Source organism: Triticum dicoccoides, chromosome 5A, assembly GCF_002162155.2.
Source record: "Triticum dicoccoides isolate Atlit2015 ecotype Zavitan chromosome 5A, WEW_v2.0, whole genome shotgun sequence".
Taxonomy (NCBI): domain Eukaryota; kingdom Viridiplantae; phylum Streptophyta; class Magnoliopsida; order Poales; family Poaceae; genus Triticum; species Triticum dicoccoides.
This window is the reverse complement of record NC_041388.1, coordinates 512,436,281-512,454,683: the sequence shown is the minus strand read 5'-3', so window position 1 is coordinate 512,454,683 and position 18,403 is coordinate 512,436,281. Positions and strand designations below refer to the sequence as shown.

At 44.4% G+C, this 18,403-nt stretch overlaps 1 protein-coding gene, 1 long non-coding RNA gene and 1 pseudogene across 7 annotated transcripts; 2 read left to right on the top strand and 1 right to left on the bottom strand.

Moving 5' to 3' along the window:
* Nucleotides 1–5,006: 5,006 nt before the first annotated feature.
* LOC119299819 lies at nt 5,007–6,499 on the bottom strand (annotated as a pseudogene).
* Nucleotides 6,500–7,461: 962 nt separating this feature from the next.
* LOC119302449 lies at nt 7,462–8,648 on the top strand. Of its 2 annotated transcripts, XR_005147606.1 has the most exons (4): nt 7,462–7,788; nt 7,879–7,941; nt 8,017–8,052; nt 8,142–8,648. It is a non-coding gene; the product is annotated as an uncharacterized LOC119302449 (long non-coding RNA). The 2 variants fall into 2 exon arrangements; XR_005147605.1 differs by having other exon boundaries at nt 7,879–8,052.
* Nucleotides 8,649–8,666: 18 nt separating this feature from the next.
* On the top strand, nt 8,667–18,039 carry LOC119302446 (casein kinase 1-like protein HD16). Of its 5 annotated transcripts, XR_005147594.1 has the most exons (11): nt 9,345–9,380; nt 9,467–9,561; nt 11,289–11,328; nt 12,644–12,718; nt 13,875–13,914; nt 14,410–14,553; nt 15,161–15,227; nt 15,952–16,025; nt 17,086–17,165; nt 17,670–17,809; nt 17,957–18,039. XR_005147594.1 is itself a non-coding variant. In XM_037579481.1 (6 exons), the coding sequence occupies exons 2-5, from the start codon at nt 9,322–9,324 to the stop codon at nt 12,672–12,674; spliced, it is 225 nt and encodes a 74-aa protein (XP_037435378.1). In that variant the 5' UTR covers nt 8,667–8,801; nt 9,310–9,321; the 3' UTR covers nt 12,675–12,718; nt 14,410–14,428. The 5 variants fall into 5 exon arrangements, 1 of the variants encoding a protein (XP_037435378.1); XR_005147592.1 differs by lacking the exon at nt 15,161–15,227 and having other exon boundaries at nt 17,957–18,037; XR_005147595.1 differs by lacking the exons at nt 17,086–17,165; nt 17,957–18,039 and having other exon boundaries at nt 17,670–17,763.
* Nucleotides 18,040–18,403: the final 364 nt, after the last annotated feature.

Genomic DNA, 18,403 nt, shown 5'->3' with positions numbered 1-18,403 from the left:
TCAGCCTGGCTCTGATACCAAGGTTGTAGCAACCGGTTTTCCAGGATATTAATTTCCAAGAAAATGGCCCTTGTGTTCACCAGCCCCAGGATTACTATTAGCTAATAAGACACCAACTTGATACAGAAACTCCAAGCAAAATACATAATATGTAGTACAAGACCATTCTGTCCTATGAGTAAAACACAAGGTTTCTAGTGCCTGATGGCGGAAGCGGTTTGTGGTTCATCAGCGTCTACGGGACTTCATTTCTCACAGGAACAGCTGACCTGGATAACTCCTATCTTCGCGAGACTGCTATCGTCATTGCGTAGGTTCCGGGGCTGTCATCGCAACGCTCCTCTCCATGTAAGAAATCTGGCCAAGACAATAGCCAGGGACAAGCCAGTGAGTACTTTGAATGTACTCGCAAACATTATGAACACATGTATAATATAACAAATGATAATCATGCTCTGAAATATTCTATGATCACAACGTCAGTCACAAAATAAAATCCATGATGCACGCAAGCAGGTTATTCATATACAACATGAATATGCAATAATGGAGTACAAATAGTATGCACCGATCGGGTGTCTGAAGCGACGCCTCGAAAGGATAATAATTTAAAGCGTGCCTCAGTCGGGCGTCTGAGCGACACCACATAAAGGGCTTATAAGTAGTTTAAATGCCAAGCGTGCCACAGTCAGGCGTCTGAGCGACACCACATAAAGGGCTTATAAGAGAATAATCAAAGTGAATATCCGGGAGGTAGAACCACCCCTGGGATACTCAATAATTCAAATAATATAAATGGTTAGTCCAAAATAATAGTAATCATGATCATCATGAGTAACAAGTCATGATCCACGTTCTGGTTTGGCAGTTTTTCCTCCGAAGACCGACACTAAGACCGACACTTGACCCATCCCAGATTGTAGTCCTTAACCATGGACACGGCTATTCGAATAGATATAATCTCCGCAGAGGGTGTACTCTTTACCCACGAGTAACGGATTCCGTTAGTCCATCGGGACTAATTCCGTCTATGGTCTTTTAATTGAGAACACACCTGACCGCACACACCAGCTTGACTTACCGGTGTCTGGAATCACCCACGACACTCGTTAAGCAAAACTGTATGTGGGGAGGCTACAGCCTCGACTAGCATGGGATCACAAAAATTATAACGTGCGCAAACTAGGGGAGCTACCCCCTCGGCTACAACCGGAAACACCCATGCCCCCGGACCAGGTAGCATGTCTACCGGAAACACTCAAAATCCCCAAATGATATGCACTTGGCCATAACTACAACGCGCACGCGTGCATGCGGACTTACCGGCTCGCCACCGTGCTTGGCCAATAGGAGAGACGAAGGCGTCGTTAATTGCGCATTGGAAAACAAATCACGGCCTAGTATTTACGGACAAGGCTCAGGGGCTTAGGGGACTAAAAATCCCGGACGGAGGTAGTAGAACTTAACTTGATAGGTGCTGCAGCATCTATGTTTTACTGTGTTGTGCCAGTAGAGTCATGGAACCCGTGCAAACATTGCAAGTTGCTAAACATGCTGGAGTTATCTTAACCCTTTATTGACTACATGTCAAAGTACATGTACTACCCAGCTAAAGTGTCTCTCTCTCTCTCAAGTTGACAATCTACAATACTTGAAGTTGACAAATAGTTGCACACAAGGTTCAGGAACACGCACGACAAAAAGAGTATGGTTTTTTAGAGCTCGAGCTACATGGGACCTCCTATCTAGGCCATTGAGTATATGGTTATAGTGGAGTGTTTATTTGCAATCCGGATCGCCACCGGTATGAAAAAACGGATCTTGCGCTATAAATTATAAGTTTGCTTCCATAACAATATTTAAAAAATATTTAACAGGTAAAATAACATCATATTTAGATTCCACACATTTTTATAATAAAATTTCATATATAATATGTTAAAATCAAAGTTACGGTTTAAAAGATACAGATAATTTAGAAAATCATTTGGTTTGACTCAAATATATTCCAAAATAATATTTAAACGTACTTAAAAGGTAAAAATAATCTCATATTTGTATTCTACATATTTTTCTAATCAAAATTCATATATAACATGTTTAAATCGGAGTTACGGTTTAAAAGATATGGATGATTTTAAAAAGCATTTGTTTGACTTAAATATGATCCGCGGATGAATTACCTAAAACATCAGGGGGGGTTTCGAAAAATGTAAAATAACGGTTCGGGTGTGACTTAAATCCGGACGGCGGGTTGATTTCAAGAAAAGACAGGGACTTTTGTGTAAAATACGAAAAATAACGATTCTTTTTAACTTAAAACAAGACTGCGGGTTGAATTCTCTGAAATAGAGGGACTTTTCTGTAAAATGGCATGACGGACGAAAGAAACCCAATTTGCTTTATTATTAGGTAAAGAGGTAAAGATTAATCCGATGTCTGATAGCCTCGGCCCGCTGTAAGCGCTGACGTGGCGCATGATTGTCTACATCGTTTGTTGACTATATATTAGTTTAGATGGAGCGCCCACCCGTCAGCCACCCATACCTCTTCCAAACCCGCAGGTCCTCATGTTGATGCTCGCATGCCAACTTGCGCGGCGACATCGGCGGTGGCTGAGAATCAAAGGGACGGTGCGGGAAGATCTACACGAAGGCGGCGGCCGTGTGGCTTGGGAAAAGCTCGCACATGGTTGGGGCGTCACCGGCGAGCCCACATCAACACTGCCGCATCGCCATGGCCCCCCTGCTCACTCCTCCGTTGGGGTGTCGCCGGCGAGCCAGCATCAACACTCCCGCATCGCCATGGCCCCCTCTCACTTCTCCGGTTGGGGCGTCGCCGTCGAGCCAGCATCAACACTCCTGCAGCGCCATGGGCCCTTCACCATTCTCCCGCTCCTCTCACCCTCCTCCTTCTACCCGCCTCCAGCGCCTGCTCTCGCAACCGTGGCCGCTTCTGCTTGCACCGCCCGCCATGGCCACAACTCGACAGAAGCACGCGCACTCCAGGATGCGGCCAAGTCAAAATCAGGCCCACCAAACACTGATTCTCTCCACAAGACCCCAGGATGCGACCAAGCTAAAATCGAGGGACACAATCCAAAATCAACAATCCCAATATTGGATGTGAGGTATTTCAAATTACGGAGCATAGTGATATAAAAGATGGGTTCCCGATTTTCTTCCCCGACAATACGACAATAAGGCAAAGCTGAAAGATTGAATAGAATTCTACACAAGTTTCCATCTAACTTGCTAACCCTTATTGACACGGAGGGATTGACTAGAAGCGGAGCGTGTGGAGGCCGACTTAACGTCATAATCCTATCTCCGAGTATAGTATCAAACAGACAAGAGCAGTCTTCTTCCCCTTTTACTGGCTAGCTAGATTCCATGGTAAAAAATCGTTCATCAGATATCGATAGATACACACGCATGTGCCCTTTGAGCGTATGAAGCTCCCTCAACCTGTAGCAACCATGACAGTGTAGTTAGTTTCACAATCTTTGTTGTTTATGTCACTATTGCATTCATGCACACGTACTGATATTATGCCAGCCGTTTGTGGCTTTTGGGCTTTTTTTTTATTTTGCTAGCTCTTTGTGAGCCAGACTCCTTTGTTGCAGCACATTGCAAGACCTTGTTGAACTACTTTATCTATTTATAAATGTGGCCGTATGCATTGCTCTGATGCAGAGGCCGGGGAAATGTGCCCACTTGAGCTCCCTCTCCTCCTAAATTACCCAAGTCCTCCTTCCTTGTGAACGCGATCTGCGGCAAGATGAACATTGGTCAGTCATGCATGGTACATGGCCCGACAGGCCAAGACAGTTGTGAAGCACACATGTTATTACTGTATTATCCTTTGGTCCATGACAAGATCCCATGCTTTGCCACTCAGAGCCTAAATGTAGGTTATTTTCCTACTCATGTGTTTCGTGGACGCATTCTTACCACCCATAATCTAGCGAGAAACTCGAGTAAATTGTAAAAAAAAACACATTTGAAGTTCAGTTCCGAAATTGCCACCACATTTCTTTGGCACCCCAAAAATCTACTGTTTCCTTACTAAAATTCTCAATAAACACCGATGACCGGTTTAAAGTGAATTAACCTGATTTCTGGCAGTCTGAGCCTGCTGTAAGCACTGACGTGGCACATAATTGTCAACATCGTTGTTCACCGTTAGACTGGATGGAAGGCTCACCCGTCAGTCACCCATACCTCTCCCAAAACCCACAGCTCCTCATGTTGATGCTTGCCGCAGCGGCGGTGGCTGAGCATCTAGGGGGCAACGTAGGAAGATATGCAGTCGTGTGGCTCGGGAGTAGCTCACGCGTGGCTGAGGCGTCGGCGGCGAGCCCGCATCAACCCTCCCGCATCGCATGCTCTCTCCTTGGGCTAAGGCGTCGCCAGCGAGCCGGCGTCAACACCCCAGCTCACTCCTGCGGTCAGGGAATCGCCGGCGAGCCCACCATCGGCAACTTCTCCTTTCTTTATCTCTCCCCATCACCTCCTCCTCAGCTTCTCTCGCATCGGCCGCTGCCCGCATCAACACTGCCTCCCGGCGAGCAGAGCTCCGCCGTGGCTCTTCACCATTATCCCGCTCCTCTCACCCTCCTCCTTCTACCCGCCGCATGCACCCACTCTCGCAACCGTGGCCGCTTCTGCTTGCACGAACCGCCATGGCCACAGCTTGGCAGAAGCGCGCGCACTCCAGGATGTGACCAAGTCAAAATTGGGCCCACCCAACACTGATTGTCTCCCCACGACCCCAGGATGCGACCAAGTCAAAATCCAAAATCAACAATCTCAATTGGCTGTGAGGCTTTTAAAGATTATGGAGCATAGTGATTGAACGGAATTTTCTTGCCCGACGATACGACAACAAGGCAAAGCTGAAAGATTGAACGGAATTTTTACACAACTCCACGCATTTTTCTATTTTCCATATACTATTATATTAGTCGGATCTTTGTGCAACACACTCCTCCTGATATGATCCTCTGAGCGTCGTTGAACTACATATTTATCCACAAATATACTGTACAATTCTAATCCTTGCCGATCGATCAGGGAGCTTGATTGACAGCCGATATATGTATAAAGAAGAAGAAGAAGAAAAGAATGAAAGAATTGTTTGATCCTTCCTCTCTAGCTCTAGCTAGGCTAGCTAGTTGTCGAGGTGGTGAGCGCGCGTGTCCTCATGCATCAATGTCACAGGGAGGGAGGGAGGGTCAGAGTGCCACGACGGCGAGCAACGCGAGCACGGCGCCCCACACGGCGGCGGCCCTGGCGGCGCCGGAGTCGTCCTGGTGGGTGAGGTCGTGCCGGCCGGTGTCGATCATGATCTTGAAGCGGCAGGTCCCCTGCGACGGGTCGGTGGTGGTGACCACGGAGAGGTTGTTGAAGCCGCAGGATCCCTTCTGCTGGCTGGCTGACTGGAAGAACTGGTTGAAGGCGTAGGAGACGTTGCCCCTGACGTCGAGGCCGCCGCACGACGACCCCGGGCTGAGGCTGGTGCAGTCGGCGTACTGGCACGCGTACCCGACGGCGCCCACGATGGCCAGGTCGGTGGGGCTGGCGTCGGGCCGGAGCACGCACCACTGCTTGGACAGGTACCTGACGCCCTTGGCCGGCACGATGCCCTTGCCGCCGGCGAGGCGGAGCGCGTACTTGGGCGAGCCGTCGTAGTTGAAGACGCCCCAGTGGTGCTCGAAGTTGCCGGGGTCGACGCTCTTGGCGTCCTCGTCCAGCAGCGCGAACACGTAGACGTCGGGCATCTGGGGCCGGCGCGGGGTGCCCTTGCCGGCGACGATGCGGTCGAAGAGGCCCTAGTTGAACTTCTGCGCTCCGGCGGCGTTGGCGTTGGCGTCGCCGTCGGTGGGCCAGCCGATCTCGCCGACCACGACGGTGATGTTGCCCAGGCCGTGCTTCTCGAGCGCGGCGACGAGGGTGTCGTAGTTGGCGTCGAAGACGTTGGTGTAGAGCACGTTGCCGTCCTGGACGCTGGCCTGCGAGGGGGGCGCCCCCGGGGCCGGGAAGAAGGCGTAGTCGCGCGGGAAGTTGGCGTCGGCGTCCATGGAGAGGAAGGGGTAGATGTTGATGGCGAGCACGCCGCCGCTGTCGAGCAGGAAGCGGACGAGGCTGGTCATGAGGGTGGTGATGTCCGGGCGGAAGTCCCCCGAGGAGGGGCGGCCAGGCCAGCCTTGACGAGCGCCGCCTGCACGTTGCGCACCGCCGGGAGCGTGGCCGCCTCGAACTGGCCCTTGTACGACTTGAGGAACGGCTCGTTGCCCACCGCCACGAACCTTGATCCATCCATGCATGTTCGTTTCTTCTTGGTTGTTTGAATGAAAAAGAAAGAAGAAGAAGAAGAAGAAAAGAGACGTACGTACGTACCGGATGTCGACGCCGTAGTCGGAGACGTTGTGCTGCACCCACTGCTCATCTCTTGTTTGTTCCTTCCGTTTGTTTGACCAAGTCTTTTTTTTTTGCATGGTGTTTGTTTGACCAAGTCGGAGAACGTCGTGCACGCATGACCTCCGCGTGACGTCGCCTCTCGTTATGAATCGCACGTACGCACGTACGAACGTTTTTTTCCCCTTCTTGAGTCGAAAACACGTGCTGCAGTAGAATTTGTTTTGTTTGGGAAGGCAACAACTTTATTTAAGGCAGGCTCTCTTTTTGCTTTGCGGGGAATTGATTTGCGTTTACCCCTACTTTTGTCTAAATAAAGTAAATACACACGGGCCATTTCCTCCGTACGTATCAATCAATCAACGGGATTTCAATCCATTTTGGCGGATGCCCTTTCCTTTGGCGCAAACACATTTTTTCGTGCCTCCACTCCTCGCCGACGCAAATCCTCGCCCGTTCTTTGCTACCCCTGCTGACTCGCGCTATTATTGCCACGGAATACTATAGTATTATAGAAAACCAAATATAAATCCTCAATTCTTAACCACCTAAAACTTCATATAACAGCAACTGTCCAACTCGATGACCACATAAAGTCAGTTCAGTTGCTTGCACACGTACGTATGCACGTGCCCCTTGTACACGTACTACATGTATGCACGTGTTTTGGGATCCAACCAACGTATGTATTCCCTCCGTTCCAAAATAGATGACCCAACTTTGTACTAAATTAGTACAAAGTTGGGTCATCTATTTTGGAACGGAGGGAGTACTACTGTACTACGCGTCGGTTGGAGGAGCTCAAACGACGACGCCCGCATTTAAAGCCATCTTTTTCTAATACAAGTCAATCAATGTAGTATCTATTCTACTGGACGCTGACTCAGGCTATTGCTGACGCTCTCTCATGTGTTGTTGGATATGGGCCAACGGCTGGGATTAAGTGGAGGAAAGGATGTATCCGCGGGAGGACTCGATGGACCAATCAACGAAGAGCAGTAAAAAAAGTAAAAATAAATCAGGGGGAGAAAAAGAGGGAGAAGCCCAAACGAAACGACACCCAACCAAATCCTCCCTCCCAAGCCGCCGCCGCCGCCGCCGACGCCTCGTCCGCCTCCGCCTCCACCTCCATGCGACGGCCCCGCCCGCGGTCTTCTCCCCCAGCTCGTCTCGTCTCCTCTCCTCTCCGGTCACCGCGCCGCCGTGCTTGAGCTGCGGCGAGCGGCAGAGGTCCGCCGCCGGCTGGCTCAAGCTCCATCCTTGTCCACAATCAAGCACCCCCACCGCCACCGCGCCCTCCTGGCCGCCTGCCCACGGCGCCGCAAGTCAAGTCCGCAGGATCCCCTCCAAAAGCGTCGGATTCGGATGTGTGAGTTCTCTTCTTCTTTCTCTTCCTCTCTGCATCTGCATCTATCTAATGTGTGGGTGTGGGTGTGGGTGTGGGTGTGGGTGGATGCAGGCAGTTTGATGAGACGATCCCATCTCCATCTCATCTTCTCGTGTCAAGGACGCCATGGAAGAGGTTTCGCTTCTCTTCATTCATGAGCAGGATCAGGATCAGGATCTTTCTTGAACAAACTTAATTATTGGCATGCAGATTCATGAATCAATTTAATTTTTGTTTGTGCTGTAGGTAAGATGTTTGTAGCAAAAATAATCTATTTTTCATGCAACCATTACATTTTCTCTCACTAACGTGTGGGTGTATGTGGTTGCGTGCAGGCAGCGTCATCCCATCTCATCTGCTTGTGTGAAGGACAGGGGCCCTGGAGGAGCTGCTCCCCTGCGGGTTCAGTGGCTGCTCCGACACTGACGGCATGGAAGGTCCTCGCTTGCCCTTACCTCTCCCTGTTCGGTTCCGTTCATGAGCAGATTTAATTTTTGGCAGATTCACGAATCAATTTTGTCCCACAAGTTGGAGCTTTATGTGGTTGCGACTAGGGATTATTGTAATGCTATTCGCTTTCACTGGATGGACGTGTGAATGAAATTACATGTGTTAGTCAAATGAACAAATTAGATGACCCCCCATGCCTACAAGCCTTCTTGGATTAAAATTAAATGGTTTATTGATGTCTAGTTTCTGCATGTTCTGGTTGGTTGTGAAACACATGCGGTTTTTCTAGGCCGATTCAGTTTTTTGGTTCTGTCTTGTTCTAGCCTTCTAGGTCGATTCAGTTTTTCATTTTCTCTCTTTATGATTTAAACACGAACTGCAGATCCAGTATCTGTTTGATTATCCATGTGCCATATATATGGAGCTGTCTGTAGCATTTGATCACTACTACTACTAGTTGCAGCAACTAGTAGTGCCTTAACAATGGGCTCTCTCTGGAAAACAAGTCTTCTTGAGGAGAAATCTAACTGTACTAAGTACCAGCAGTAAGTATCTTCTCTTTGCACCCCTAACAGCTTAGATTGTTTTTTTTAACTTGTTAAAATCGTGGAAGATGTTTAGCAGCTGCTTCTCTTGGAAGCTGCTCTTTCTAAACATAGTCATGGATATGTACGTACTTGCTTCATATACCATACCTTTTCAGAAATATATATCAGCTATTCTTGCAGTATTTAAGATGTTTGAATGAGAAATTACCATTTTCGTGCCTCCATTAATTTTTTTCCTCTGAATAAACTGCTCTTCTGTTGCTCGTGAAGGAAAGAAATTGGTAAGAATCTACACATCTACACGAGAACATTCGTAGTTGAAGGACTTAGTCTGACCATTTCGCACTCGATCATTTCTTTTCTATCTTGCACCTATGCTTAATATGGTTTTGCTATCTATTCTGGAACTGCAAATATGTTTATATCAAGATGTATATAAATCAAGCAACACACGCATTGTAGTTTGTTACTTCTTGGTTTTCTAACTTGTGTCAAAAACTTTCAGCATGTTATCAGAATGGTAGCTTGTATTGCTGCACAGCCCATTTCTATCCTGGAAAGCATGGATTCTGTAGGGTAAGCAGGCATCCGAAGGTTAGCTATGTTTGATGCATCATGCATTTTCCCTCTTTTCTTATGACGCTTCTTTATATTTCTTTTAGATATGTAAAATGGGACGTCAAACCTGAGAACTTTCATCTCAGCCAGCCTGGAACTCCTCAAGAAAAGAAACCTTTTCTTGTAGATCTTGGATTAGGTAAGCAACTCTTTATCCAGATCCTTGTTACTTGTTAGTTTTCGCTGCAGGGTTACTGGTAGAATGCTGTTGCTAGTGTACTGGTAGTTCAGATGATTCAAACTTGATAATCTTGACTACTTTGGACCTTCGGTGTTCTTCATTGCTTTTTGTTTCTGGAACTCTGGATCATATAAGATTTATCATTTGGCAGCAATAAAGTGATAAGCTTATTTATGATTCATCACTTGTCCAAATTCAATAGGGCAGACGTGAGTTTCTTTCTTCTGTTGGTCTTTCTAATGGCTTGGACCGACTTTTCTTTTTTTTCTTTTTTGGTTGTAGTAATGCCTAGTTTCTCTATGTTATGGTTGGTTATGAAACACGAGAAAATTTTCTAGGCAGATTCAGTTTTTGGGTCCCGTCTTGTTCCAGGTCGATTCAGTTTTTATTTTTTTCTCTCTTTCCGCTTTAAATACGAGCAGCACATTCCAATGTCTATGTGATCATCCAAGTGCCATGGAGCCGTCTGCAGCGTTTGATCAATACTACTAGCTACAACAACTAGTAGTGCCTTAACAGTGCATGGTCTCTCTCTGAAAAACAAGTCATCTTGAGGAGAAATCAAACTGTAGTAAGTACCAACAGTAAGTAGGTTAATTACTGCTAGTACATGTACACCCGTCTCTTAAAAAAATTAGTTGCAGCCAGCCACATAATCGATCGAGTTATTAATAGTTATGTTTCCCAGAGGAGTGAGATACTCCACTATTGAATAGTAGTGGTTGTATTGGATGTTGTGGAATCATTTGTAGTCGGCGGGCTACTGATGAGAGATATCAAGGAATCTGTTTGCTTGGGCCTAGCCTGTGGAATTCATGGAATTCGACATGGCAATCGTGAGCATTTCTCTTGTGTTGGCATTCCTAACAGCTTAAGCTGGCTTCTTTCTTCTTTTTTTGTATTCATGGAAGATGTTTACCAGCTGCTCCTCTTTGAAGCCACTCTTTCTGAACATACAACTGTATTGCCATGGATATCTGCTTGCTTGAAGTAGGATATATCTTTTCAGAAATATATCAGTTGTTCTTGCTGTAGCTAAGATGTTTGAATGAGAAACTACCGTTTTCATGTACCCACTCATTTTTTTTCTGTGACTACACAACTCTTTTCTTGCACGGGAAGGAAAGACATTGATAAAAATCTACACATCGACGTGAGAACATTCATAGTTGAAGGACTTAATTTGACCAATTCTTTTCACACTAAATCATTTCTTTCCTATCTTGCACCTATGCCTAATATGGTATCGCTATCTATTCTGGAACTGCAAATATATTTACATCAAGTAAAGCAACACAAGCATTGTAGTTTGTTGCTTCCTGGTTTTCAAACTTGTGCGTCAGGCATTTTTGATTTTATAGGCCCTTTTTTTACCAAGGCATGGCCGTGGGCAGTGTCGTTTTGGTGTTGTTCAATGTGTACTATTCCGTTCTTAGATGGTGAGGGATGATGTTGTATTGCTGAATGGGTTCCAGGACACGTACAAGAATTGTTTTTCATTTGGTTTGGTCAACATTTATTATGATTTGCTTAAACCACATATGTTGTAGAGTAGCTCCAAGTGTATGCGTCCTACATCCTGCTTATCAACCCTCAACACATGTTTACATTCTTTAAAGCCATGGACCTTTGCTCACTTGTTTCCCCAAAGTTGTTCTTTTTTCATTTGTGTTTTCCTCTTGCAGAGGTGATCGTTGTTGTGATGAAGCTGCAGTGGTGGCGTAGGTAAGATAAGGCACTCCCTTCCTCTCATGTCTTTCTCTTCCGCTCTGTGTGTCCATGGCCATAGAGCCATGGTAGGATCTATGCTGGCCATGGAAATTTCTATGATTTGAGGCTATGGTAATAGTCTGTTGTGATAACCAGCGCCACCATTTCTCTTCTGCTGTTTGAGTCCATGACCATGGTGTCATGGAGAGCTTTGTGCTCGCCATCGCGCCATGGCAATCTCTAGTTTTTTTTGGCTGTGGTGATGGTCACCATTTGAGTGGATTTAGCCCCGGAGAATTAAGTGTTTTAGATTGCCTCATGGTTTATAGAATCTATTAATCCCCAATCTGGCACTATTTCTGGTTTGTCTACTGAATTTCTTCACTATTTCTGTGTAGACTATGTATGCTTTTTTGCCAGTTGCTATTAATTGTTCGCTGTATTTTTTCTTGACCTGCATATCTGGAATCAAATGGCCATGGACTAGTAAAATTTCTTACTTGTAAGGAAGGTATGGGAGAAACAAATAGTACCCTTTTGACATTTATGAGATAAAAGTGTCATAGAAACAATCTGTCATGTGAAATTGTCATATATTCCCTATCTGTGTTGGGCATAAACCAGTCATATCTGCCTAACTTAGTCCTTTGTTGTGTATCTAGAAACATGTTGCCTGAAGCTATTTCCTAGCTTCGTTGACCTAGTGAGATAAACCTAGGTGGATTCTAGGTGTGAAACGCATTTTTCATATTCTGAGACTTTGAGAACAGAGTCGTCGCTCTGTTGGTAAGTTGTGTAGGTGCATGTTTGAGTCTTAGACTCCATTTGTCTCAGGTTGTTTCTTCTATAAAAGAATGCCGCCAAGGGCTTCTGTTTGGTCTCGTTTTTTTATATTCTGAGACCTTGAATATAACTTCCTGTAGTTTTGTTATCATTCTGCATTTCGAGAACCACTGAGACTCTTGTTGATTTGTTTTTGTTGTCCTCACATCTTAGATGGACATGAAAACACTTGCTCTTAGATGTGGCACCACTATACTTTTGGTCCATGTTCTAACTGTCAGGAATATGATACTACACTTGGTTTTATCTCCTGGTTTTCAGAGTTGGATGAAGAACTATCGTACTGGAAGCTACTTTGTTGCTTCTAGTTGCTATTGTATATTAGATGATAATTGATTTGTAGTCCTGTGATGATCAAGGGTGTTTCTTCCCGGACATAGCTATTGTGTTTAATTTTGGTTTGGTCACTATTATGATTGCTTAAGCTGTCTCTAGTGTTGTGCGTAAGTGTTAAGAGTGTAAAGTTTCATCATGTTTCCTTTTTCAGGAAATTTAGCTTATTTTTTGAGGTCACCTAATCTTCTACAACCTTGGCAATGGCGGCTGCCTCTTCTTGGTTCAGGTGAGCGCTTGATGTCCTCTCTCTATTGCTCTGAGATGGTGTCCGGCCATCAAGTCGTTGATTTAGTGTTCAGATATGTGGTGGTGGTCTTTCGATGGGCCACCACAATCATGTGGAGAATGCTGGATTTTTGTCCCTATTAGATGGCTGGATTGATAGTTTTCAAATGTTAAGCATTTTGGGTAGCAAAGGGCTTAGTTGGATTAGAAATGTGAAAACTAAGTCCTCAATTAATCAAATGCTGCCTCTCAGCTATGGAGCAAAACTATATCATTTGGTCTTGGTTATGTTGTCGCCGTGCTGGACGAAATGGGAATATATGCACTAGTTTTTTACATTCTGTTGTAACTAGGTGGGTTGATTGTTGTCAAATGCTTAAAATCAGAGAATGGTTTGAGTTGTTGGTTGTTTTTCTCCCGAGATCAAAATGCATGTGATTAGATAATCCAGTACTCTATGGCAAACCATTTGGGTATGATATAGTGACTATTCATCATGGTTATGCTACTGTTTCTATCGTGATTCAATGGATATGCTTCTTGACAATGTAAGTATTGGTAGGTGATTCTTGGTCTTCTTTGATAGGATTGAATAATAAAAGAGAGATATTCTCTACTTGATTTCTTACCAAATGTTAGCGATGTGCTTTGTGCTACTGATAAGTGTGGCACGCCTGACCTATTCCCACGTGTTGGTGCTGCGTGCAGTGAATATAGGAATACATTGGCTTGACTGGTTGTAACTTGCCATAGAGCTTATTCTAACAATGCATCATGGAAGAATCTTGGTTTCTAGTTGGTACTGTCTACTAGGTGACGTTTGATTTTTTAGGCCTTTTTTCACCATGGCATGGGCATGTGTAGTGTTGCCTTGGTGCTGTGCTATGTGTACTATTCCGTTCTTAGATAGTGAGGGATGATGTTGTATTGTTGAATGGGTTCGAGAACATACATACAAGAATTGTTTTTCATTTGGTTTGGTCAATATTTATCATGATTTGCTTAAACCATAGATGTCGTGGAGTAGCTTCCAGTGCTTGTGTCGTGCATAGTGCTTATCTAGCCTGAACACATGTGTACATTCTTTACTGCCATGGAACTTTGCTCACTTGTTTCTCCAAAGTAGTTCTTTCTTCATTTGAGTTTTCCTCTTGCAGAGGTGATCGTTGTTGTGATGAAGCTGCAGAGGTGGCATAGGTAAGATAAGGCACTCCCTTCCTCTCGTAGGCTTTCTCTTCTGCTGTGTGTGTCCATGGCCATCGAGCCATGGTAGGTTCTATGCCGGCCATGGAAATTTCTAGGATTTGAGGCTATGGTGATGGTCTGTTGTGATAACTAGTGCCACTGTTTTTCTTCTGCTCTTTGTGTCCATGACCATCGTGTTGTGGTGAGCTCTGTGCTCGCCATCATGACATGGCAATCTCTAGTTTTTTTTTGGGCTATGATGATGGTAACCGTTTGAGTGGATTTAGCCCTGGAAAATAAGTGTTTTAGATTTCTCGTGGTTTATAGAATCACTTAATCCCCAATTCGGCACTATGTCTAGTTTGTCTACTGAAAATTTTCATTATTTCCGTGTAGACTATATATGCGATGCACACTTCAGACTTTTGTACATGCATGGGTCGAATATTGTTATGCTATAATTTTGTGTTGTGTCCATTCGAGAGAGACCTGACTAGGCCGTTTTAGGTTGAGGGAACTTGGTAAGCCCAAGGGACACGTCGAAGTTGGTTTGTCAACTGAAAGGCGCTCGACATCGAGACTGTCCAGCAGTTTGTACACGGTGGGATGATATGGGCTTACATGACTGCCTCTTCAGCTACAACTACTTGGGTGAGTCCCTGATTTCTCCTTCCTCCTCTGTTTTCTCTGGGTGCTAGCTTTTGAGTTATGGCCATACCGTGTTCTGTTCTGGCCATCGAGCCGAAGATCTAGTGGTTGTCGTCTATCCTATGGTTTTATGATGTTAGTGTTTTCATGTTTAGGTTTAGTCATTTGCTATGTGTTGATGATGATGATGATTCTTGCAAATGATGTGTTAGGCACATTTACAGAGTTGGATGAAGAACCATTTCAAAAAAAATACTTTCCTAAAATTTATTTAGATGGAACAGACTCTTGTTTAATTGTTATTTTGTTGTGCTGGCATTTTCACTTTGAACTATAAATTTTGCAACTACAGCCTGCTTTTTTGCCAATTGCGATTAATTGTTCACGGTATTTGTTCTTAAGTGCATATCTGGAATCAAAAGCCACGAACCAGTCAAATTTTCTTATTTGCAAGGAAGGTATGGTAGACCCAAATAGTTCCCTTTTGAACATTTAATGAGATAAAAGTGTCGTAGAAACAAGCAGTCATGTGAAACCATCATATATTCCCTACCTATACTGGGAATAAATCAGCCATATCTGCCTAACTTAGTCCTTGTTGTGTATCCAGCAACTGGTTGCCTGAAGCTATTTCCCAGCTTCGTTGACCTAGAAAGATAAACCTAGGTGGATTCTAGGTATGAAACCCACTTTTCTTATTGTGAGACTTTGAGAACAGAGTCGTCACTCTGTTGGTAAGCTGTGAGGGTGCACGTTTGAGTCATAGACTCCACGGGGTCTCAGGTTTTTTCTTCTATAAAAAAATGCCACCAAGGGCTCCTGTTAGGTATCTTTTTTCTATATTCTGAGACCCTGAATATAACTTCCTGTAATTTTGTTATCATTCTTCATTTCAAGAATCACAGATTCTAAAGTTGATTAGTAAAAAGAATTTATCTTCAATAAATTTGTTATCATCCTCTGTTATGTATTGTTGAATCAAGTGGTCAAAATAAGAAATCAGATGGTCATTTCATTTATTTAGCTGCAAGCATGCAACAGACTCTTGGTTATTTTTTACCTGTCCTAGCATCTTTGATGGACATGAAAACACTTGATCTTAGATGTGGCACCAATATACTTTAGGTCCATGTTATAACTGTCAAGAATATGATACAATGTTGGGTTTTATCTCTGGGTTTCCAGAGTTGGATGAAGAAATGTCGTACTGGAAGCTACTTGGTTGCTATTGTCTAGTAGATGATAATTGATTTATAGTCCTGTGATGACCAGGGGTGTTCCTCCCCTAACATAGCTACTGTGTTCAATTTTGGTGTGGTCACTATTATGATTGCTTAAGCTATCTCTAGTGCTCTGCATAAGTGTTAAGAGTGTAAAGTTTCATCATGTTTCCTTTTACAGGAATTTTAGCTTATTCTTTGAGGTTGCCATATCTTCGACAACCTCGGCGATGGCGCCACCTCTTCTTGGTTCAGGTGAGCCCTTGATGTCCTCTCTCCTGCTCAAAGATGGGGTTCGGCCAACAAGTCATTGATTTAGTGTTCAGATAAATGGTTGTGGTCTTCCGATGGGCCACCACGATCATGTGAGCTTGCTGGATTTTTGTCCCTATTAGCTGCCTGGATTGATAGTTTTCAAATGTTCAACATTTTGGGCAGCAAAGGGCTTAGTGGGATTAAAAATGGTCAAACTAAGCCCTCAAATGTTGCCTCACAGCTATGGAGCAAAATTATATGATTTGGTCTTTGTTATCTTGTCTCCATGCTGGAAGAAATGGGAATATATGCACTAGTTTTTACATTCTTTTGTAACTAGGTAGGGTTATTGTTGTCAAGTGCTTAAAATCAGAGAATGGTTTGAGTTGTCGATTGTTTTTGTGCTGAGATCAAAATGCATGTGATTAGATAACGCGGTACTCTGGCATGATATAGTGACTATTCATCATGGTTATGCTTCCGTTTCAATTGTGATTCAATGAATACGCTTCTTGGTAGTATTGGTAGGTGATTCTTTGTCTTCTTTGATAGGATTGAACAAGAAAAGAGTGATATTCTCTACATGATTTCTTACCAAATGTTAGTGATGTGCTTTGTGGTACTGATAAGAAGTGTGGCATGCTTGACCTATTCCTATGTGCTGGTGCTGCGTGCAGTGAATATAGGAATACGATGGCTTGACTGATTGTGACTTGCCACAGAGCTTATTTTAACAGAGCATCATGGAAGAAGCTTGGTTTCAAGTTGGTACGGTCTACTAGGTGACGTTTGATTTTATAGGCCTTTTTTCACCAAGGCATGGGCTTGTGTAGTGTTGTCTTGGTGATGTGCAATGTGTAGTATTCCGTTCTTAGATGGTGAGGGATGATGTTGCATTGCTGAATGGGTTCCAGAACATACATTCGAGAATTTTTTTTCATTTGGTTTGGTCAATATTTATCATGATTTGCTTAAATCATATGTGTCGTGGAGTAGCTTCAAATGCATGCGTCGTGCATAGTGCTTATCTACCATGAACACATGATTACATTCTTTACAGCCATGGAACTTTGCTCACTTGTTTCCCCAAAGTTGTTCTTCTTCATTTGTGTTCTCCCCAATGCTGCAGAGGTGGCGTAGGTAAGATAAGGCACTCCCTTCCTCTCCTATGCTTCCTCTTCTGTTCTGTGTCTCCATGGCCATCGAGCCATGGTAGGTTCTATACTGGCCATGCAAATTTCTAGGGTTTGAGGCTATGGTGATGGTATGTTGTGATAACTAGTGCCACTATTTCTCTTCTGCTCTTTGTGTCCACATCCATCGTGTCGTGGTGAGCTCCGTGCTCGCCATCGTGCCATGGAAAGCTCTAGTCTTTTGGGCTATGGTGATGGCCGCCCTTTGCGTGGATTTAGCCCCGGAGAATAAGTTTTTTAGTTTGACTTGTGGTTTATAGAATCAATTAATACACAATCCAGCACTATTTCTGGTTTGTCTACCGGATTTTTTCATTATTTCCATGCAGACTATGTATGCGATGCACTTGAAACTTGACCTCTACCTTTCAAGTTTTGATAAGCTCGAATATTGTTATGCTATAATTTTGTGTTTTGTACATTCGAGAGAGATCTGACTAGGCTGTTACAGGTTGAGGGAACTTGATAAGCTCAAGGGACATGTGGAATTTGGTTTGCCAACTAGAAGGCGCTCGGCATCGAGATGGTCCAGCAGTCCGTACACGGTGTGATGATAAAACTTCCATGAATGCATCAGCTACAACTACTTGGGTGAGTCCCTGATCTGGGCTCCCATTGTATGCGTCCTACATCTTGCTTATCAACCCTCAACACATGGTTACATTCTTTAAAGCCATGGACCTTTGCTCACTTGTTTCCCAAAGTTGTTCTTTCTTCATTTGTGTTTTCCTCTTGCAGATGCGATCGTTGTTGTGATAAAGCTGCAGTGGTGGTGTAGGTAAGATAAGGCACTCCCTCCCTCTCATGTGCTTTCTCTTTCGCTCTGTGTGTCCATGGCCATCAATCCGTGGTAGGTTCTATGCTGGCCATGGAAATTTCTAGGATTTGGGGCTATGGTGACGGTCTGTTGTGATAACTAGCGCCACCATTTCTCTTCTTCTCTTTGTGTCCACGACGTGTCATGGTGAGCATTGTGCTCGCCATCGCGCGATGGCAATCTGTAGTTTTGTTGGGCTGTGGTGATGGTCACCATTTGAGTGGATTTAGCCCTGGAGGACTAAGTGTTTTAGATTGCCTCATGGTTCATAGAATTTATTAATCCCCAATATGGCACTATTTCTTGTTTGTCCACTGAATTTCTTCATTATTTCTGTGTAGACTATGTATGCTTTTTTGCCAGTTGCA